General features: G+C 40.8%; 1 protein-coding gene across 4 annotated transcripts in view; it reads right to left on the reverse strand.

Annotated features, from left to right (window-relative positions):
• SLC17A5 (solute carrier family 17 member 5) overlaps positions 1 to 16,104 on the reverse strand; it is a 64,684-nt gene extending 48,580 nt beyond the window's left edge. For 3 of the 4 annotated variants that reach the window (XM_072642616.1, XM_072642618.1, XM_072642617.1), the window contains exons 1-3: positions 15,877 to 16,104; positions 11,365 to 11,561; positions 6,680 to 6,913 (exon numbers count right to left, since the gene is read on the reverse strand). In XM_072642616.1, coding sequence (XP_072498717.1) covers positions 6,680 to 6,913; positions 11,365 to 11,561; positions 15,877 to 15,970 — 525 coding nt within the window. In that variant the 5' untranslated portion in view covers positions 15,971 to 16,104. The remainder of the gene's footprint in view (positions 1 to 6,679; positions 6,914 to 11,364; positions 11,562 to 15,876) is intronic. The other variant, XM_072642619.1, reaches the window with a different exon arrangement.
• Between the last annotated feature and the right edge of the window lie 3,447 nt (positions 16,105 to 19,551).

Here is a 19,551-nt window from a genome sequence, read left to right on the forward strand (position 1 = left end):
ACAAAAAGGTGAATTTAGGCTCTAAGAGTCAGAGCTGTCCAAACGGATAACAGGCTGCCTTGGGAGCCGGTGGATCCTCCTCGACTTAAGGCCTTCAAGCAGCAGTTGGCTGACCACTTGTCACCACTATGGTGGAGAACCCTTTTTGAGGATGGGTTTGGCTAGCAGGCCACTGAGGTCCCTTCAAACTCTCAAATTCTGTGTGGTGTCTTACTAGAGATCTACACAAAATCCCAATTTGTACTTGTATGATATGAATCCTACAACTATTAAGAGAGTCAGGGTGTTTGTCTAAGTTATGGCAAAAAGATGCTCACTGGTGTACGGTCTAAAAACTCAACATTTATTAAGTATGCACTGAAGGAATGGATAAAAAAGCATTTATTAGGGAATTAGGAAGGGAGTAAGCATTTAACTAGTGCCCACTATGTGCCAGGCATTGTGCTAAATGCTTTTTGCAAATATCTCATTTGATCATCACAACAACCTTGAGAGACAGGTGCTGTGATTATCCCCATTTCACAGCTGAGGAACCTGGGGCAAACAAGTTAAATGATTTGCCAGTAAGAGTCTGAAGCTGGATTTGAACTCAGGTCTTGTGACTCCAGCTCCTGTGCTCTACTCATTACTATTCACTGTAGCACCTTCCTGCCTCTGGACACTGACTAAGCCATGAATACCGAACTGAATCAAAGACTGAGATAATAATAACAGCGGTGCAGATGTCACGGTGCTTGGCATATATGAAACACTAAACAAATATTAGCTATTAAAATCAAGCTGGAGAAGACAACATACATATATAAGCATATACAAAATAAGTATCAGGTAATTTTAGGAGAAAGATGAGAGCAGCTGGGGAGGAATGTCAGTAAACTCATCAGTTCTGTGGATTTAATTACTATCTCTATACCAATGCTTCCCAGACTTATATATCCAGCCCTAATCTCTATCCTCCAGTCTGATTATTACTAAATGCCAGATGTTGGACCTGAATGTCCCTTAGTCTCAAACTCAAAACGGACCTTATTATCTTCCCACATCACTACGCCTCCACTCCAAAATACTATATACTCAGTTCCCAGTCCTTTGTCAAATCTTATACTTTCTTTTTTTTTTATTTTTTATTTTTTAATGTTTAACAATCACTGCCATACAATTGAGATTTTATCCCCCCCACACCTACCCCCCACTACCCCCCTCCCTCCCCACGACTGTATACAATTCTGTATAGGTTCTACATATACTTTCCTATTGAGTGTATTTTCACTACAGTCATGCTATATAGTCAGACTAAGATAAATGAAAGAAATCGTATAACAAATCAGAACATGATACACAAACAGATACACATACACAAACATGATCTGCTACATTTTGCGAATGACTTCCATATTTCTCTCTCTGAGTGTGGAAGGCATTTTGCCTTGAGGTCCACCATTGGGATTTTTCTTTTTTTTCAGAAGTTCTTGTGTTATTACAAAAATCTAAGTCTACCAGAAAAAACTTTCACACACTGTGGTTGTTGCTGTGCATAAGGTTCTCCTGGTTCTGCTCCTTTCACTCAGCATCAGGTCATATAAGTCCTTCCAGGCCTCTCTGAAGTCTTCTTTTTTTTTTTTTTTTTTTTTTTAAATTTTATTTTTTTTATTTTTTTAATGTTTAACAATCACTGCCATACAATTGCGATTTTATCCCTCCCCACCCACCCCCCACTACCTCCCTCCCTCCCCACGACTGCATACAATTCTGTATAGATTCTACATATACTTTCCTATTGAGTATATTTTCACTATAGTCATGCTATGTAGTCAGACTAAGATAAATGAAAGAATCCGTATAACAAATCAGAACATGATACACAAACAGATACACATACACAAACATGATCTGCTACATTATGTGAGTGACTTCCATATTTCTCTCTCTGAGTGTGGAAGGCATTTTGCCTTGAGGTCCACCATTGGGATTTTTCTTTTTTTTCAGAAGTTCTTGTGTTATTACAAAAATCTAAGTCTACCAGAAAAAACTTTCACACACTGTGGTTGTTGCTGTGCATAAGGTTCTCCTGGTTCTGCTCCTTTCACTCAGCATCAGGTCATATAAGTCCTTCCAGGCCTCTCTGAAGTCTTCTTGTTCATCATTTCTTATGGCACAATAGTACTCCATCACATTCATATACCATAATTTATTCAGCCATTCCCCAATTGATGGACATCCCCCTGACTTCCAGTTTTTGGCAACTACATAGAGTGCTGCTATAAATATTTTTGTACATGTGGGACCCTTTCCCATTTTTATGATCTCTTGGGGATATAGTCCTAGTAGCGATATTGCTGGGTCAAAGGGTATGCACATTTTTGTAGCCCTTTGGGCATAGTTCCAATTGCTCTCCAGAATGGTTGGATGTGCTTGCAGCTCCACCAACAATGAGTTAGTGTTCCAACTCTCCCACATCCTCTCCAGCATTTATCATTTTCTTGTTCTGTCATGTTTGCCAATCTTATAGGTGTGATGTGGTACCTCAGAGTTGTTTTGATTTGCATCTCTCTAATCAATAGTGATTTAGAGCATTTTTTCATATGATTATAGATATCTTTAATTTCTTCTTCCGAAAATTGTCTGTTCATATCCTTTGACCATTTATCAATTGGGGAATGACAAATCTTATACTTTCTACCTTCACAGTATTTTTTTAATCAACCCCCTTCTATTTTAGTGACTTCAACTATCCTAATTCAGACCCTTGTCTCCCTCCTCTTGCATGAGCTATTGCTCCTTCTTAGCCAGTCCATTCTCCACATAGCTGCCAAATGATTTTCAGAGGTTCAGTTTTAATCATGTCATTCCACTCAATAACCTCCAATGACCCTATTTCCTTTAGGATCAACTATAAATTCCTCTGTTTGAAATTTAAAGACCTTTACACATTATTGTCTTTTTTTCTTTTTTAAAGGCAATTGGGGTTAAGTGACTTGCTCAGGATCATACAGTTAGTGTCCTAGGCCACATGTGAACTCAGGTCTTCCTGACTTAAGGGCCTATGCTCTATCCACTGTATCACCTGGCTGCACCTCACATTATTGTCCTTTATGCACACTTCAGTCTACCCAAAGTGGCCTTCTTACTATTCCTTATACATGTTAGTTACTCTTTATTCTTTCTCCATGCCTTTGCACTGGCTATCTCTCACATCTAGGAATGTTCTCCCTTTCACCTTCCCATTTCAGAATTCTTAGTTTCCTTCAAGACTCAGCTCAAGCACCCCCTTCTGCAAGAAATCTTTTACGGACATGGCCAATGCTTGAATTTGTTTTGCTTGGGGTTTTTGTTTTTTCTCTTTTTTTAGTGGTAAGGAGAGGGTGGGAGAAAAAAATTATTTTTGTTAATTTAAAAAATCACACTTTTTCAAACAAAACACCCAATAATACCCCATTACTTAAAAAGTACATTCCTCTTGAGTGGGATAGGTTTAGTGAAGACTTCTCAGATTGTAATTCTTCTCCCAGGGGTGAGGTAAGGCCTAAAGGCTCAAGGTTACAATATTTTTGGAATAGAATAGTTCCATATAAGGATATAAAACTGTGTAGTGCATTAGGGTCTCAGTGATTGGACAAAACTCACATAATTCCTCAATGTCTTCATTTCAAAAAGGATTGGTTAGATTTCGTGTCTAGAATGTAAGATCATATTCTCAGCTAATGAGAATAATGGTCAGTGGGGGGAGGAGGGACTTGCGTTAGGGTCTATATAAATCACTGCCCTTTTCTTTGTCTTCGGCTTTCCTACTCCTACAGGTTGGCCCCGCTTCTCGAGAATCGAATACATCTCTTTTCTGTCATCACTTTGAGAGGCCTCTGAGTAATTGATTTATGTAGGGACCTGAGCCATCCCACACACTCTCAAAACTGTTTACCAATTGTTCCAAAAGAAGGATTTTTGTTAAAAAAATGGAATTTAATTTTCCCAACATATACTATTGCCAAGTGAATTTCTGGAAGAACATAATTGACTTCATTTTGTTCTGTATTAACCATTTTACTGTATATGATCCCTTATGAACTAAAAGACCAGATGCAGCAGCTGGTGTCCTTTAGTAACTCCTTTTTTCCTCTCATGTGTATAAAAAGACTTAGTTGGTAAAGGATTCCAGAGTCCTAAGAATGACCTTCCCATCTGACCTGAAAGGCAGTTTGATATAGTGAAATTAGCTATATTAAGAAGATAACTTCCTTAGCAAATGATACACATTTTCATTTAACATGTATACTACCAGACTGGCTAACATCATAGAAGGGGAAAGTAACAAGTGTTGGAGAGGATGTGGAAAAATTGGGACACTTATTGACAGTTAGTGGAATTGTGAAATGATCCAACCATTTTGGAGAGCAATCGGGAATTATGCCCAAAGAGTCATTAAACTAACCATAGGGTATACCTTTTGGTGCAGCAATATCATTACTTGGTAATTAGGGAAATAGGAAAAGAACCTATATGTTCTAAAATGTTTATAGTAGCTCTTTTTGTGATGGCAAAGAGCTAGAAACTGCAGAGATGCACATCAATGCGGATATGGCTGAATGAATTGTATTATATGACTATGATCGAATACTACTGTTCTATAAGAGATGATGATTTTAGAAAAACATGGAAATAATGAAATAAAGAAAAAAAGAAGAGAAATAAGCAGAACCAAGAGGGCACTGTTACAGTAACAGCAATATTGCTTTAAGAACAACTTTGAGTGAGTAAGTTATTTTGTGTATTATAAATACCTCAATTAACTATAAAGGATTTCTAGTTTCATGTACAATCATTTTTTTATTGTACTATGTTACGGAAATGTTTGTTTTATTCCATAAATTAAAAATAAAATTTATTTAAAAAAAACAAGTATACTATATTTCTTTGTCTGACCACCATATTTTAATGAAGGACGACTTTCTTTTATTTCATGTAATGTATACATATTCCTTGTTAAGTTATGAATGACACATTCTCCATCAACTGCTGGTGGAGCATGCCACACTTCTAAGTACAATAAAACCTGTTTATGATTTGTTTTGGCTTATTGGCACTAACTAGTTAAATTGATTAAGAAGTACTAACACAGTGTACCGTCTTTTACCACTTCTGTTGTCTCTACCTGTTGATTTTGTTACAGTTTGAAGTCAGTAAGTATATTATTCTGCTTTCTTCATTCTGTCTCACTTTATACATATTCACAGAGGTTCAACGAATTATAGCTGTAATAGAACTTGAGAAGTCATTTAGTTAAATTTCTTTATTTTATAGACAAGGAAACTGAGTCCCAGGAAGATTAAGTGACAACTGGCAAAAATCTTTTCATGTTTCTCCGAATACTGCATATTTATAATTGCTTATAGAGCTAGAAGATTCTATTTTATTCACATATCATTCCCCAATCTTTGGGGACATATTTTTGTTTCCACTTTTGGTTATGACAAATGATACCGCTATGAGCTTCTTAAAAAAAAAGTTTTATGCATATGTATGAGTGTGTATGTATGTATATATATATATACACACATATATATATACACACACATATATACGTGCACATGTATATATACATATGTATTTTCTTACAGTCTTACAGTCAGTAACTTCTTATAGTCAATAACTTCCTAAGGAAGAGAGTGTCCTCACAGACCACTGGCTCTGCTTCTAATCTAGCTCCAGAGTCATCACCTAGGGGAGGAATTCTTGTCGTGAATGGGGAAGTAAATTTCTAGTTTTTAAAAAGGTCACCCTTTTTCTTTCCTACAAGCAATCCAAGTTTGGTTTTGAATATACAGCCCTGTGCAGCAATGACATTCTTTATCACTAGCTACAGGAGTTCCTCAGGGCTCTCCCTCCAGTTCCTAGGCTACACATTCAGATTATAAGGAGGGCCTTTTGGAGACATGTAAGTATTATCTGTTGCTGTTGCATCATTTCAGTTGCGTCTGACTCTTCATGTCCCCATTTGGGGTTGTCTTGGCAAAGATACTGGAATAGTTTTACATTTCCTTCTCCAGCTCATTTTACAAACGAGGAAATGGAGGCAAAGGGGGTTACATGACTTACTGAGAGTCACACAGCCAGTTAGTGTGTGAGGGTAGGTTTGAATTCAGGTCTTTCTGACCCCAGGCCTGGTATTCTATCCACTTCACCACCTACTTGCCCCATCACTATCTGCAACTAGCATGGCACATTTCCCAAAGGCACAAAAATTTGTAAAGGAGGAGACTGCAGAATGTTTAAGACAAATGGGAGAGGAAAGAATGAGATGAAGAATTAAATGAAAAAAGACAAAAGAAGTGAGAAAAGGAAAGAAAGAACTGATAAAAATCAGCAATAATGATTCTACTTTCACAAAAGTTTGAAGTCCTTGTTTGGGATCTGAGGTGTTTAACAAATATAAAACTTAATTGTACAAATGGAATTTCAAAACACAAATTGTTTATCAGTATAGATAAAGTTGATAAGACAATCTCTGGTGTTAATTGAAAAGTACATATAGTAACATTTTTCAAAAAAATCATATAGTAAGAATATTACCCCCCAAATGGCCGTTTTACCTTAAAAGGATGCTGAACCCACCCTTGAACAGTGGAATCTTCAGGAAACAAGAGAGAATGCAGGATGAGGAATGAAGCAATGATAAATTACTTACCTCTCCTAGTCCTTCTAGGGCTCGGACTGCAATGAGAAAGCCCACTCCCAAATCTGCAGCAACGGGGGTCAATAACGTGAGCAAAGAGGTACCAAGAATTCCAAATCCCAAAAGCAGCTTTCCACCCACTTTACTGGCAACATATCCACCAGGAATCTGAGTGATGATGTAGCCATAGAAGAAAGAGCCAAGAATCCACCCCTGAGTTTCTGCATCCCAATGGTACTTCTTTCCCTAGAACAGCAATAAAAATTATTTTAGTATCTGACTTTGAGAACTTACTTTTTACTACAAAATTAATCATCTTTGTCCACTATTTTAATCTATGTGACAGTCAAGAAATGAGAACTTTTTGATAGCTAATATGAGTACATGAACTCTAGGAATATAGTCAGAAGGAATTGTATTGCTATGGAGGGAGCTGAAATCTCCAGGCCATCAGGAAAGACGGCTGTTTTATGGAACACCTTGGGATAAAGGAAACAATTTGATTAGTTGAAGGTACTTTATAACTTATGAGACAGAGGTCTTTTAGATCAAAAAGCTTCACATGTTTTATTCCGAATATTAAACATTCTCTTTATGTTTGCATTCTTTTCAACTTTAGAATAAGTGCAGAGACACTTTAATTATCCTGGCATCAAATAACGCTCCCAACTCTTTGTGACTCCATCTGAGATTTTTGTGGCAGAGATACTGTTTGTCCAGAACTATTTGTCATTTCCTTCTCCAGCTCATTCTACAGAGGAGGAAACTGAAGTACATAGGGTTAAGTGACTTGTCCAGGGTTACCCAGCTAGTAAGTATCTGAGGCCAGATTTGGAGGACCCAGCACTCCATCCACTCCACCATCTATCTGCCCAGAAAATCATATATATCACCTGGGTGAAATATGTTATCAACTCACTGTAGGTAAGGGTTTTATTTAATTTTTTGGTGGAGCTCAATGCTTAATTTTTAATCCTCAAATAGCTTTGGTTCAACTCAGTTAACATGTGAAAACCTATCAAGAATATCTTGATCACAGATATGTCAGCATACATACATATATGAATAGACATATCAACAACGTTTTAATTATACAGTCAGCTTTTGGATTATATGTACATAGTCTACATTAAATTTGTAGATTATCTGTGGTTATCTGCCCACCAAATTAAACTGTCAATTAAAACCAGAAATGGATGTCAGGACTATTATATACATATGACTGTATAATTTATCTGTATTCCAAAGCCAAACATAATGATTTTGAAACATTAATACTCCCACTTTTGGCAATATCATTTACTCCCACAGTTTCAACTATCACCCCTACGAGATGACAGACAAATCTCTATTTCCTACAGGATTTAAACTCACAAAGACAAGTCTTCCTGGCTCTAGGCCTGGAGCTCTATCCACTGGGCCACCTAGCTGTCTTTGGAATTTTATGGCAGGCAATTTCAAAGAATATAATTTGTCACAGGAACTAAATCCACATCCATGTTAGATAAACATTTGTTGTACCAGGCAGATTCTACTGCTCTTTTTAAAGTGCCAAAGGCAGAAGAAGTAACGTTTATGTTGTATGACAATCTTCTTTGGCAAAATACAGGGTAGTTTTTCCCATCTCTGGCTGATTTATTTTGGATAGTCTCACCTTACTCTAATCTATCCTCCATACACTAATCACAAAGTGATTTCTCTTAAGTGCAGATCTCATCATATTGCTGTTCTACTCAATTCAGGTGGTTCCTATGGCTTCTTTGGCTTTTAAAACTAGCCATAACTTGGCCCCATCCACTTTTCTTCCCTTGGTTCACATTACTCAGCTTTCTACATGTTATGATCTAGCCAAACTATCCTCGCTGTCCTACTCTCTCTGTTAGGGCACCGTAAATGGGGCACTGGACTTGAAGTCAGAAATAAGCTGGGTTCAAATCCTGCCTAATATAGTTTCTTGAGTAGCTGTATGACTAGGCAAGTCACTTAATTTCTCCATGCCTCAGTTTTTTTTTAGTAAACACCAGGGTACCTAATGGATAGAACACTAGCCTAGGAGTGAGTAAAATGTTCATCCAAATCCCTTCTCAGATACTTACTGGCCTTGGGACCCTGGGTAAGTCACTCCATCTCTGGGCCTCAGTTTCCAACTTTGTAAAAATGAGGGGGTGGGTCTCAATAACTTCTAAGGTCTCTTCCAGCTCCAAATCTAAAACCCCATTTCTACTCTAGTTGTCCCAAACATCTGGGAGGCACTCTCTCCTCACCTCCAATCTATTTCCTTCCAGACTTAGCTAAGCACCAGCTCCTATAAAAAGTCTTTCCTGAAACCCACAATTGTTGGTGTCCTTCCTCCCTCAACTGCCTTCCATTATTCTGTGTACATACATACACACACATACATATATAGCATATATCATACATATATATATATGCTCTTGTTGCATGTCTTTCCCAGCAGAATTTAAGCCCATAGAAAGCAGAGATTGTCTTACTTTTACCTTTGTATTACAGTCCCTTGCAAGGTGCCCAGTATACAGTGAGTGCTTAATAAATCCTTGTTGATTAATTCCCTCCATTAAGCTTCTAGAGAGAAGGAATTATCAGTTTTGGTTTTTCTTTCCCTGGTGCCAGAGGGACACAGTAGGCACAGTGAATTTAAACAACTGAATTGAATTTAAACAATTAAATGTAGAACGAAGAATTTCCACTTAGCTTAAGGAAAAACAGAGCTATTCAGAAAGAAAAAATGGGATGCCTTGGGAGGCAGTGAGTTCTCCCAAAACTGAAGGTTTTCAAGCAGAGATTAAATGTCACTAACTTGTCAGGAAGGCTGAAGGGTCAAGCCAGAAGATCTCCGAGATCCCCTCTAACGATGAGATTCTATGACAACCCCTCTCACCTCTGTGCCCTAGCCCCTCTATTCCCATTGCAACAGCTCTAGTCAGAACAGTTCCTCATTCTCACCTGGCATGACTACTGAAATTGCCTAACAAATCTGATTGCTGTCACTCTCTCATCCCTCTACTCTGACCTTCATGGAGTTGCCAAATAAATCTGCCTTAAGTTTAGATTAAAATCAAAGAAAAAATTCTCCAGTGGCTCTCTGCTACCTCCCAAGTGAAGTTTCAACTTTTGACATTCAAGGCCCTTCAAAAACCAGGTACTACTCTACCTTTGCCTTATCTCATGATTCCTTTCCAGATACTCTGCATTCCAGACAACAAAACATTTCCCTGTCTCTGGTACATCTTGTACTTTCTAGTTTCATGCCTTTGGTCACATTGTTATGCCCTTAATATCTTTTCTTCTTCATTTTTAAATTCTTACCTATACTTTTCAGCTAATATGTCATTCTCTCCTTTCCTAATTCTTTCATTTGGTAACGACCCTCCATACGTTGGGCTTCATACAGCACGTTGTTTTGCAGATGACCACTCCACTGCCCCTTGTCCTTCTAACTCCCCCAACACTGTGATCCAGTGACACTGGTCTCCTTGCTATTTCTTGAACAAGACACTCCACCTCCTGACTTCAGGCATTTTCAGTGGTTGTCCTCCATGTCTGGAATTCTCTCTGCCTCCTATTTTATTTAGCATGCTTCAAGTCCCAGCTAAAATCTTACCTTTTATTAGAAGCCTTTCCCAATTGCCCTTGATTCTAGTACCTTCACACTGCTTATTATTTCCATTTTCTTTTGTACCCATCTTGTTTGGACATAGGTGTTGGCATGTCCTCTTCCCCATTAGACTGTGAGTTCCCTGACTGCAAGGAATATCTATCCTTAGCACCTAGCACAGTGCCTGGCCTGTGACAGGTGCTTAATAAATGTATATTGACTGGCTGACTATTCTTAAGCCTATCTTTTTGATTCTTATAAAAATTACAAAGATCTTTTGATTCTTATAAAAAAAAATAAAATCAGCAGATGGATGAATGGAAACAAATTTTATAAAAATAAGATCACCAATTTCTTCTACTTGTACCAGTGACCTGACCCTTGCAACAAAGCAAATACTTAGAATAAAATTTTTTTAATAGTTTATAAAACTATCTGGTATTCACTTATATCATAATAGTATTTAGACATGTACCTGTTGCCCATTTGCCCTAGACATGTTCAAGTGTGGAGAAAATTTTTCTCCTTGATGGTCCAGGGTTTTGATTTCTGATCTGGAAACTGGCACTATAAACAAGTCTTAGTACATAAACCAATTACAGAGCACAGAAAGCTGATATGATAATACACCAGCTCTCCTAGAAATTGTAACATTAGCACAACAACAATAAAATGCAAGCATTAACATTCCATTTAAAGGCTGATGTTGCCAACATTTATCTCCTTAAATATATCTGGAGTAGAACTACATAAATGCTTCTTAAACAGATCAATGTGTACTACAGCAAAGTACCAGAAGTTGCTTTTAGCTTATGTTCAAAACAGTATCAAACTAAAACTGTCACGGATGGATTTGCTACCCAAGAGATTCTATTTGCTACATCAGAAGGGTGATCCTGATGGTATAACCTAAAGGTGCTAACCTTTACGGGACTCGTAGATTAAAAAGAAATCTTACTACAAAAATATGCTTAGCTTTTTGTCCAAAATTTGCACTTATTCGACTGACAATGGTTATTCTGCTTTAAGGTTATTTAGCAAAACTACTTTTTTTTTTTTAATTAAAGAGCTAAATACCTACCGTTCGATTGTGAAAGTCTCCTATTGGAGTAGAATGTTCTGGGCATGCCTCTGAAGTGGTATTTCTCTCCACACTTTTATTTGAATCTACCATATCCACTAATGCTACACTTAGATTCACACGTAAGGCATAGAGGATGAAGAATCCAAAAAAGGCTATTACTGCTAAGTTGTAACGAGTGGAACAGCATACAGGAACTGAAACAAAAAATGAGTTAAAAGTACTATTAAGCAGAAGGCACCTCAAAATACTAAATATAAGTTCATCCAAAGTAATTTTAAAATAAAGTGTAATTCCATTGTTTACAAACAACAAAACAAAACACAAACTACTTTGCAGTATCATGACATGTCAGGAATATATATTTAATTTTAATATTTAAATAAACTATACTTGTATTTTTACATCTGATATTTAATTCAACTCTACTTATTTCTTCTGTAGGTAGAACATTATATACTTCTAGGTCCTACGTGAGTGTGATTAAAAAAAAAAAATTAGATCTGTGATTTCTTCTGTGCTGGGAGTTCCTGGGGAAGAAACTGCTACCAATGCAGACAAGCAGGTGTTCTGCAAGACTTACAGTCTTTAGAGAGTTGGCTGGGGCGCTGAGAGGTCAAATGACCTGCCCACTTTTCACAAACCAGGATGTGTAAAAGACAGGACTTACAAAGTTCTTTGTCTATTGGTTCCATACATTCAAAGACTTTAGAAATCATCTAGTCCATACCCTTCACTTTGTAGATGAAGAAAATCAGGCCTCATGAGATTAGGTGACTCGCCCAAGGTCGCACAGGTAGTAAATGGCAAAGCTGGAATCTACTACCCACCTTGGGCTCTCTTAGAAGTGTGATGTGGATACCATTAAGCCTTGGCTGCACTAAGAGGGACATACTATTAGGAACTACAATAAAGAGACAGCATCATATAGTGCAGCTGTCAATATGGGAAAATTGGGTTCCAGCCCTGCTTAGGATACAAACTGCTATTTTGTTTAAAGTTAATATATTTAAAGATAAATTACAGATAATTTGGAGACAATAGTTCTAGGCATGATCTCACTTTCAAAACTGTATTTGAATATTACTTTTGTTATTAATTTAACTTAAAAAAATTCAACAAGCATTTATTGAGCACCAGCCACATATAAGGCACTGTGCTAGATGATGGGGATGGTTACAAAAAAACCCAAGATTCAGCCCTTTAAGAATTTGCTAGCAAGGGAGAGAGGAATGAATAACTAATATGAATAAATGAATATTTATGCTTAGTAAATGAATAACTAATAAAAAGCAGAATATTTAAGGATACAATTTTTAAACTACTAAAAAAGTCCACATTTACATGATGACTGAAACTCATTATAAATATTATTGAATTATATTTAATACATGAACACTCATATTCTCCACTTTCATTCAATTCATGAAACATTTAGTGTTTCTCAAAGCTTCTTAGCATAACCACCTACTCTTCTCCTCTATGGTCACAGAAATGGGGTACCCCTATTCTTTACTATGATAAATTCCTCTATCTCTGCCTCTCTACTATTTTCTTGTACCTTCCACATGACAGCATGCTTAGGTCTCCCCGACACGAAAGAAGCCTTTTCTTATTCTAGCATATCTCTTCTGAAAAGTTGTCAACATCCAGTGTCCATTTGCTCCCTGACCCATTCCCTCCATACTGATGTCACAACAATCTTTCCTACCCATAAATCTGACATCTCCACCCAAAAATCTTTGATGACTTCTATTGCCTACCAAGTAAAGGCAAAGCTTCTCTTTAATCACTTTACAACCTGACCTCTCCCTCTCTCTCTATCTTATATTAGTCTCCTCTACATTACAGACAGACTGGTGTGCTTTCTAATTTCTGAACAGCCTGTGACATGCTGCCTTTGTTTCTCTGTGTCTGAAATTCATGCCCACTTTGTCATGTGCTTAACTTTCTACATATTCTAAATCAAATGTTACCTTCTCCACAGAGCTTTTCCTGCATCCTGATCCCTCAAAGATTTTCAGTCAAGTACCACACACTGTATTTTGTTCTGTAACTCTATTATACATATCACAAAGTTTTTAAATCACAATTACTTGTGTTTGTATCTTTTTGTCTAACAGACCACCAGAAGGCAGAAGGTTTTTCTCCATTCCTCAAGTCTAATGCTCTGCACAGGGTGGGCACTTTACGTTTGTTGAACAAATCATAAATTAGAGTCAAGACCCAAAATCTCCCTGTCTGTCACCTGTCATTACCACAGGGACAGAGAAAATTTTTGATCAGCATTCACAGATGACGTGTACCAGTTCTGATCTAACAAGAAAAGTCACTCCAAGTACATGGTAATATTTATTCTGACTGCTCACAGGTTTTTTTTATGGCTTATATCCTAGATCCTTGTGATATATACAGGTCAGATTGCCAGATGACAGAATTCTGGAGAGAAAGGGTATTACTGTAAAAACTTAATTAAGTGAGTTACATGGAACCTGCTGGTAATCATTCCTTTATCCTTTATCCGTGAGAGAAGGAAGACCCGGGTGGCAAGGCTAAGAAAGCTTCATAGGTATTATGTTAGCTAACAAAGGGATAAACAATTTAAACCATAAATACCACCAAACGGCAATATAACCGTGGCACTCTAGCAGTTGTCTGGGGCAGCTAGATGGCTCAATGGATAGAGTGCCAGGCCTGGAGTCAAGAGGATCTGAGTTCAAATCTAGCCTCAGGCACTTAACAGCTGTTTGCCTCTGGGCAACTCACTCCAACCAGTTCTTCTAGATTCTTCATCTGTAAAATGGGAAGGAAATGGCACACCACTCCAGTATCTTAGCAAAGAGAACCCCAGGTGGCTTTCACAGACCAAACCACTATCCTAGTGTCACCATATGCTTAAAAGAAGCATTCTGCTTCTTAGCCTTGGCTTTCTTCTGTCCTCTTTTTCCTTTACTTCCTGCTTTTGCTTTTGGAGGTCAAAGTGACTTAAGCTCTCTTTAGGTAGTCTGCAGGAAATACTTCAACCATAAAAGATGGTGTTGTTTTTCAGTCCTATCTGCCTCCCTGACCTCCCTGACCTCCCTGGGTGTTTTCTTGGAGAAGAGGCTGGAGCGGTTTCCCATCTCCCTTTCTGACTTCACAGATGAGGAATCTGAGTCAAACAGGGTTAAGTGACTTGCCCAGGGTCACACGACCAGTGAGCCTCTACGACACACCTCCACTTAGCTGCCTCCTAGTGATGACAGCTAACATTTCAATGGGGTTTTCTTCGCCTGGCACTGGGGCACCTGCTTGACCACTGCCACCCTCACCACAAATCTGGCACACAGGCGATAATGACGGCTGGGTAAACTGAGGCAGGTCTCGGTGAAGAGACTCGGCCAAGGTCACCCGGCTGGTTTCAGAAAACTGCTTCTTTGCTTTCATCCCAGCTCCTGAGGAGGGTAGAACCTGACTCCATAAACTCAAAATGCAGCAGTGTTATATAATGCATTTCCCCACAGTTTTAAAAAATGAAAAATGCCCACACGTATGTAGTATGTTTATGTGCCCCTTCCCCAAATTTTAGGGCTCAGTTACAGCACTACCATCCCCCAGCCCCCCAAAACCAGCAAACCACCCGCCGCCGGACCACAGCCACCCTTGTGCAGACAGAAGGAAGAGGAGAAAACAGCACCTTCTGCCCCACGGTCACGGGGCCAGCCCGGGAGCCTGGGGACGCCCCGGGGTACAGGGCCAGCCCGGGAGCCTGGGGACACGATCACGGGGCCAGCCCGGGAGCCTGGGGACGCCCCGGGGTACAGGGCCAGCCCGGGAGTCTGGGGACACGATCACGGGGCCAGCCCGGGAGCCTGGGGACGCCCCGGGGTACAGGGCCAGCCCGGGAGTCTGGGGACGCCATGGGGTACAGGGCCAGCCCGGGAGTCTGGGGACACCCCACGGTCACGGGGCCAGCCCGGGAGTCTGGGGACACCCCACGGTCACGGGGCCAGCCCGGGAGTCTGGGGACACCCCACGGTCACGGGGCCAGCCCGGGAGCCTGGGGACACCCCACGGTCACGGGGCCAGCCCGGGAGCCTGGGGACACCCCGGGGTACAGGGCCAGCCCGGGAGTCTGGGGACGCCATGGGGTACAGGGCCAGCCCGGGAGTCTGGGGACGCCATGGGGTACAGGGCCAGCCCGGGAGTCTGGGGACACCCCACGGTCACGGGGCCAGCCCGGGAGCCTGGGGACACGATCACGGGGCCAGCCCGGGAGCCTGGGGACACCCCACGGTCACGGGGCCAGCCCGGGAGCCTGGGGACACCCCGGGGCACGGCGCGGGGGCAGGCCGGATCCTGGGGGACAGCGGGGGGCGGCGGGGCTGGCGGGGTGGAGAGGGACAGGTCAAGCTCAAGCCCGGCAGCTCCAGCCGTCCGGGGGCGCCCCGGGGACCGAGGTAAAGGGGGTGTATCCCGGGGTGCAGAGGGGCTCCGGCCGGGTCTCCAGCCTGGCCTCGCAGCCCCGCTCACCTGGGCCACCCCGAGGGGCCTTCTGCAGTAACGGGGTGCTGTGCAGCGCATCCTCGGGCTCACTGTCGGAGAGGTGGCCCCCCGAGGCCCTCATGACGTCTCCGGGAGGAAACGGCAGAGGCCGAGATGAGCCGGGAGGGAGGACGGGGCGAGCCGGCGCCTCGGAGCCGCGGACACCTCAGCCGCCCCGCGCTCGCCCCGCCCCGCCCCGCCCCTGCCCGCCCCTGCAGGCTCCTCCTCCCGCCCCTAGCCGGAGGCCGAGTGGCCAGGCTGAAGCCCAGCGGCAGAATGGCCCCCGTAATCCCGGGCCGCCATCTTGGGAACGGGCACTTCCTTGGGAAGATACCGAGACACTCCCGCTACGGTCGCCATCTTAAGTATGGGCATGACTTCAGAGAGGGCGGAAGGCCCCCACCAGGCCGCCATCTTAGCTGTGGGCATTGTTGCGGAAGACAATTTTCAGGCTTTATCTACCAGGCTAGAAAGAGGAGTCACTAATCTCTTGTTCACTTATCTGTCTGACTTTTGCCCTTTCGAGTCATCTGCTCCCACGAGTTTTCCTTGGAGGGGCCTCATTTTATACCTCAAAACTCTTACCAGTGCCCGGCACATTTGGTGGTTGTTCAGTTGGTTGAGTCTCTTCTTGACCCACGTTTGGAGTTTTCTCAGCAAAGATCCTGGAGTGGTTGGCCACTTCCGTGTCCAGCTCATTTTACAGATGGGGAAACTGAGGCACATAGGGGGCCGCATTTGAACTCAGGATGATAAGTCTTCACCACCTTCTCCTCTTTGAAAAGGGAATGTCCAATTTACTTCAACTCCCAAGTCTTGTCACAAAGCACCGCCTGCACCCGTCAGGGCCTGGCCTAGGGGACGGTGGCCACACAAAGACAATCAGTTTACAGTCTGGGGTCCTAGATAGGTGCCTATAAAATAGAGGTTTTTGGAGACGGGGACATGGACCTCCAGGGCGCCTCCCTGGACGGCTGGAGCCGGGGGGCTGGAGGCCAGGTCGGGGCCTTACGGAGAAAGCGGCCTCTGGGCCTTGAAGCCAAGTAGAGATGGCTGCCAGCAAAGGGCCCTGGGGTCCTGAAAGTGCTCCCCAAACTTCACTTTGTGAGATATTGTTGGGAGGGAAACTCGAAAGATCTCAGTTTATCTGTAGGTGGAATGATAAGAGCTGAAATTGGCTTCAGCTTTAAAGTTCCTAAAAGGCCTTGCATCGTTGAGGTCTTCAGCAGCACTCCCTTAGAGCTTTAGAGCAAGCCTACAGTTCTATCTCTTCACCACAGGCCTACAAGGGAAATACTAGAGCTAGCGTTATCCCTGATTACAGATAAGCTTTGTGCCTTAGTGGGAGCAAGGAAGAGCTGGGTTCATAGATCAGCCCCCAACATAAGCATCCTTAACTTTTGTTGTGTTCTGCAGTCAACTAGCATTCATCAAGTAAGCCCTTACTGTGTGGAGGGCTGAGGATACAAACAATGGTAAAAAAAGTAGGCTGTCCTCAAGGAGCTCATAATCTGATGGAGAATCATTGTACAAGTAACTATGTACAAACAAGGTATATCCAGGATAAACCGGGAGTAACCTCAAAGGAAAGACATTAAGACTAAGAAGGACTTTTTGCTAGAGGTAGGAGTTTAGCTGAGACTTGGAGGTCTGAAGCTAAGAGGTGCAGATGAGTAGGGAGAGTGGTTCCAAACTTGGGGAACAGCCAGTGAAAATGCTTGGAGGACGGAGGTAGAGAGAGTGGCTTGTTCCAGGAACAGCAGAGAGGGCCAGTGTCAGTGATCTCAGAATAATGTTTTTAAAATACATAAGATTACGAAGAAAACCAACTGTATTGGAATGTAAACAATGACTGTCATTATTATTTATGCAGCAAGGTGATGCATTGCATATAACATTGGGCCTGGAGTCAGAAAGATCAGAGTTCAAGTTTGGCTTCAGACACTTCCTAGCTCTGGGCCCTGGCCCATATAACTTCTGTTTGTCTCAGTTTCCTCTTCTGCAAAATGAAGATTAATACTGGCACCTACCTTCCAGAGAATCAAGTGAGATAGCTGTAAAGAGCTGAGCACAGTACCTGGCACATAGGGAGCACTATATAAATTATTGTTTATTTTGACTGGTGGAGGGGGTGTGATTTTACTTAGCTTAGTTTGTGTATTATGTACGTCCCAGTATCTGAGAGTGAATTGATGTGAGTGGTTTGGTCACTCAATCTAGGGTTTGGTCTTTTGGGGAACAAAGGCAGACGTGCCCTCTTCTTCTAAGTTTATATTGGTATACTTTGTTTTTATATCAAATTCATTTCCAAATATTTTCTTCCTCCCCCTATAGAGAGCCATCTGTTTTAAGAAAGAATAAAAAAGAAAGAGGAAAAAAAGTATTTCACCAAAACTAACCAAAATATCAACAGTCCTACTGTAATCTCCTGTCTCTCTATAATGAAAGTAGGAAAGTGCATCTTTTTCACTTCTTCAGAACTATCTTTGATCATTATAATTACAGTACACAATTTCTTTTCTTGTCCTCTCTATTTACATCGTTGTAGACATTTTATCTATTTTTATGCCAGCTCTGCTTTCTTCACTTTACGTTGTAGGATCATAGATTTAGAACTGAAATTCATATACATCTTCCTGTCCTCTGAATTTTTCCCATTAATTTATTCTTACTATTCAATAATATTTGATTACATTCTTGTACCACAGTTTATCTAGTCATTGTCCAATTGATAAGCATCTACTTTATTTCCAGATCTTTGATACAGAAAAAAAATAGTGCTAATATGAATATTTAGGCATATATGGGACCTTTCCTTCTGATGTAAACCTCTTTGTGATATATACCATACTATGGAATCTCTAAATCAAGAATATGGACATTTTGGTGACTTTAAAAAATATAGTTAGAATGTAATGGAATACCATTGTGCTATAAGAGATGATGAGCAGGCAGACTTCAGAAAAACCTGGAAAGACTTGAATAAACTGATGCTCTGTGAAGTGAGCAGAACCTGGAGAACATTGTACACAAAAAAACCACAATATGCAGTGACTGACTTTGATAGACTTACCTCTTCTTAGTAATGCAAGGATCCAAGACAACTCCAAAGGACTCGATGGACTCTGTTCATACCCAGAAAAAGAACTATACAGTCTGAATGCAGATTGCAGCATATTATTTTCTCTCCCTTTTTTTCTTTTGTCTCACGGTTTGTCCCGTTGGTTCTAATTCTTCTTTACAACATGACCAATGTGAAAATAGGTTCAATATGAGTGTATATGTAGAGCCTGTATGAAATTGCATGCTGTCTTGGGGTGGGGAGAAGGAGAGAGATGGGGAGAAAATGTGGAACTCAAAATATTATGAAAGTGAATGTTGAAAACTAAAAATAAATAAGTAAATAATATGATTCCAAATTGTTTGAACCAAATTGTTGAACCAACCACACCTCCACAAATGATGTATATATGCCTGTCTTTTTGAAGCCCCTCCAAAGTCAATTATTTCCATTTTTCATTATCTCTTACAATTTTCTAGGTATGAAATGAAACCATTGGATCATTTTGATTTGCATTTCTCATTTTTAGTGACTTGAGTATTAATAATTTGCAATTCTTTTGAGTACTATTTGATCACTTATCTATAAGAGAGTTGTCCTTA

This window comes from Notamacropus eugenii, chromosome 2 (assembly GCF_028372415.1).
Source record: "Notamacropus eugenii isolate mMacEug1 chromosome 2, mMacEug1.pri_v2, whole genome shotgun sequence".
In the NCBI taxonomy this organism is placed as follows: domain Eukaryota; kingdom Metazoa; phylum Chordata; class Mammalia; order Diprotodontia; family Macropodidae; genus Notamacropus; species Notamacropus eugenii.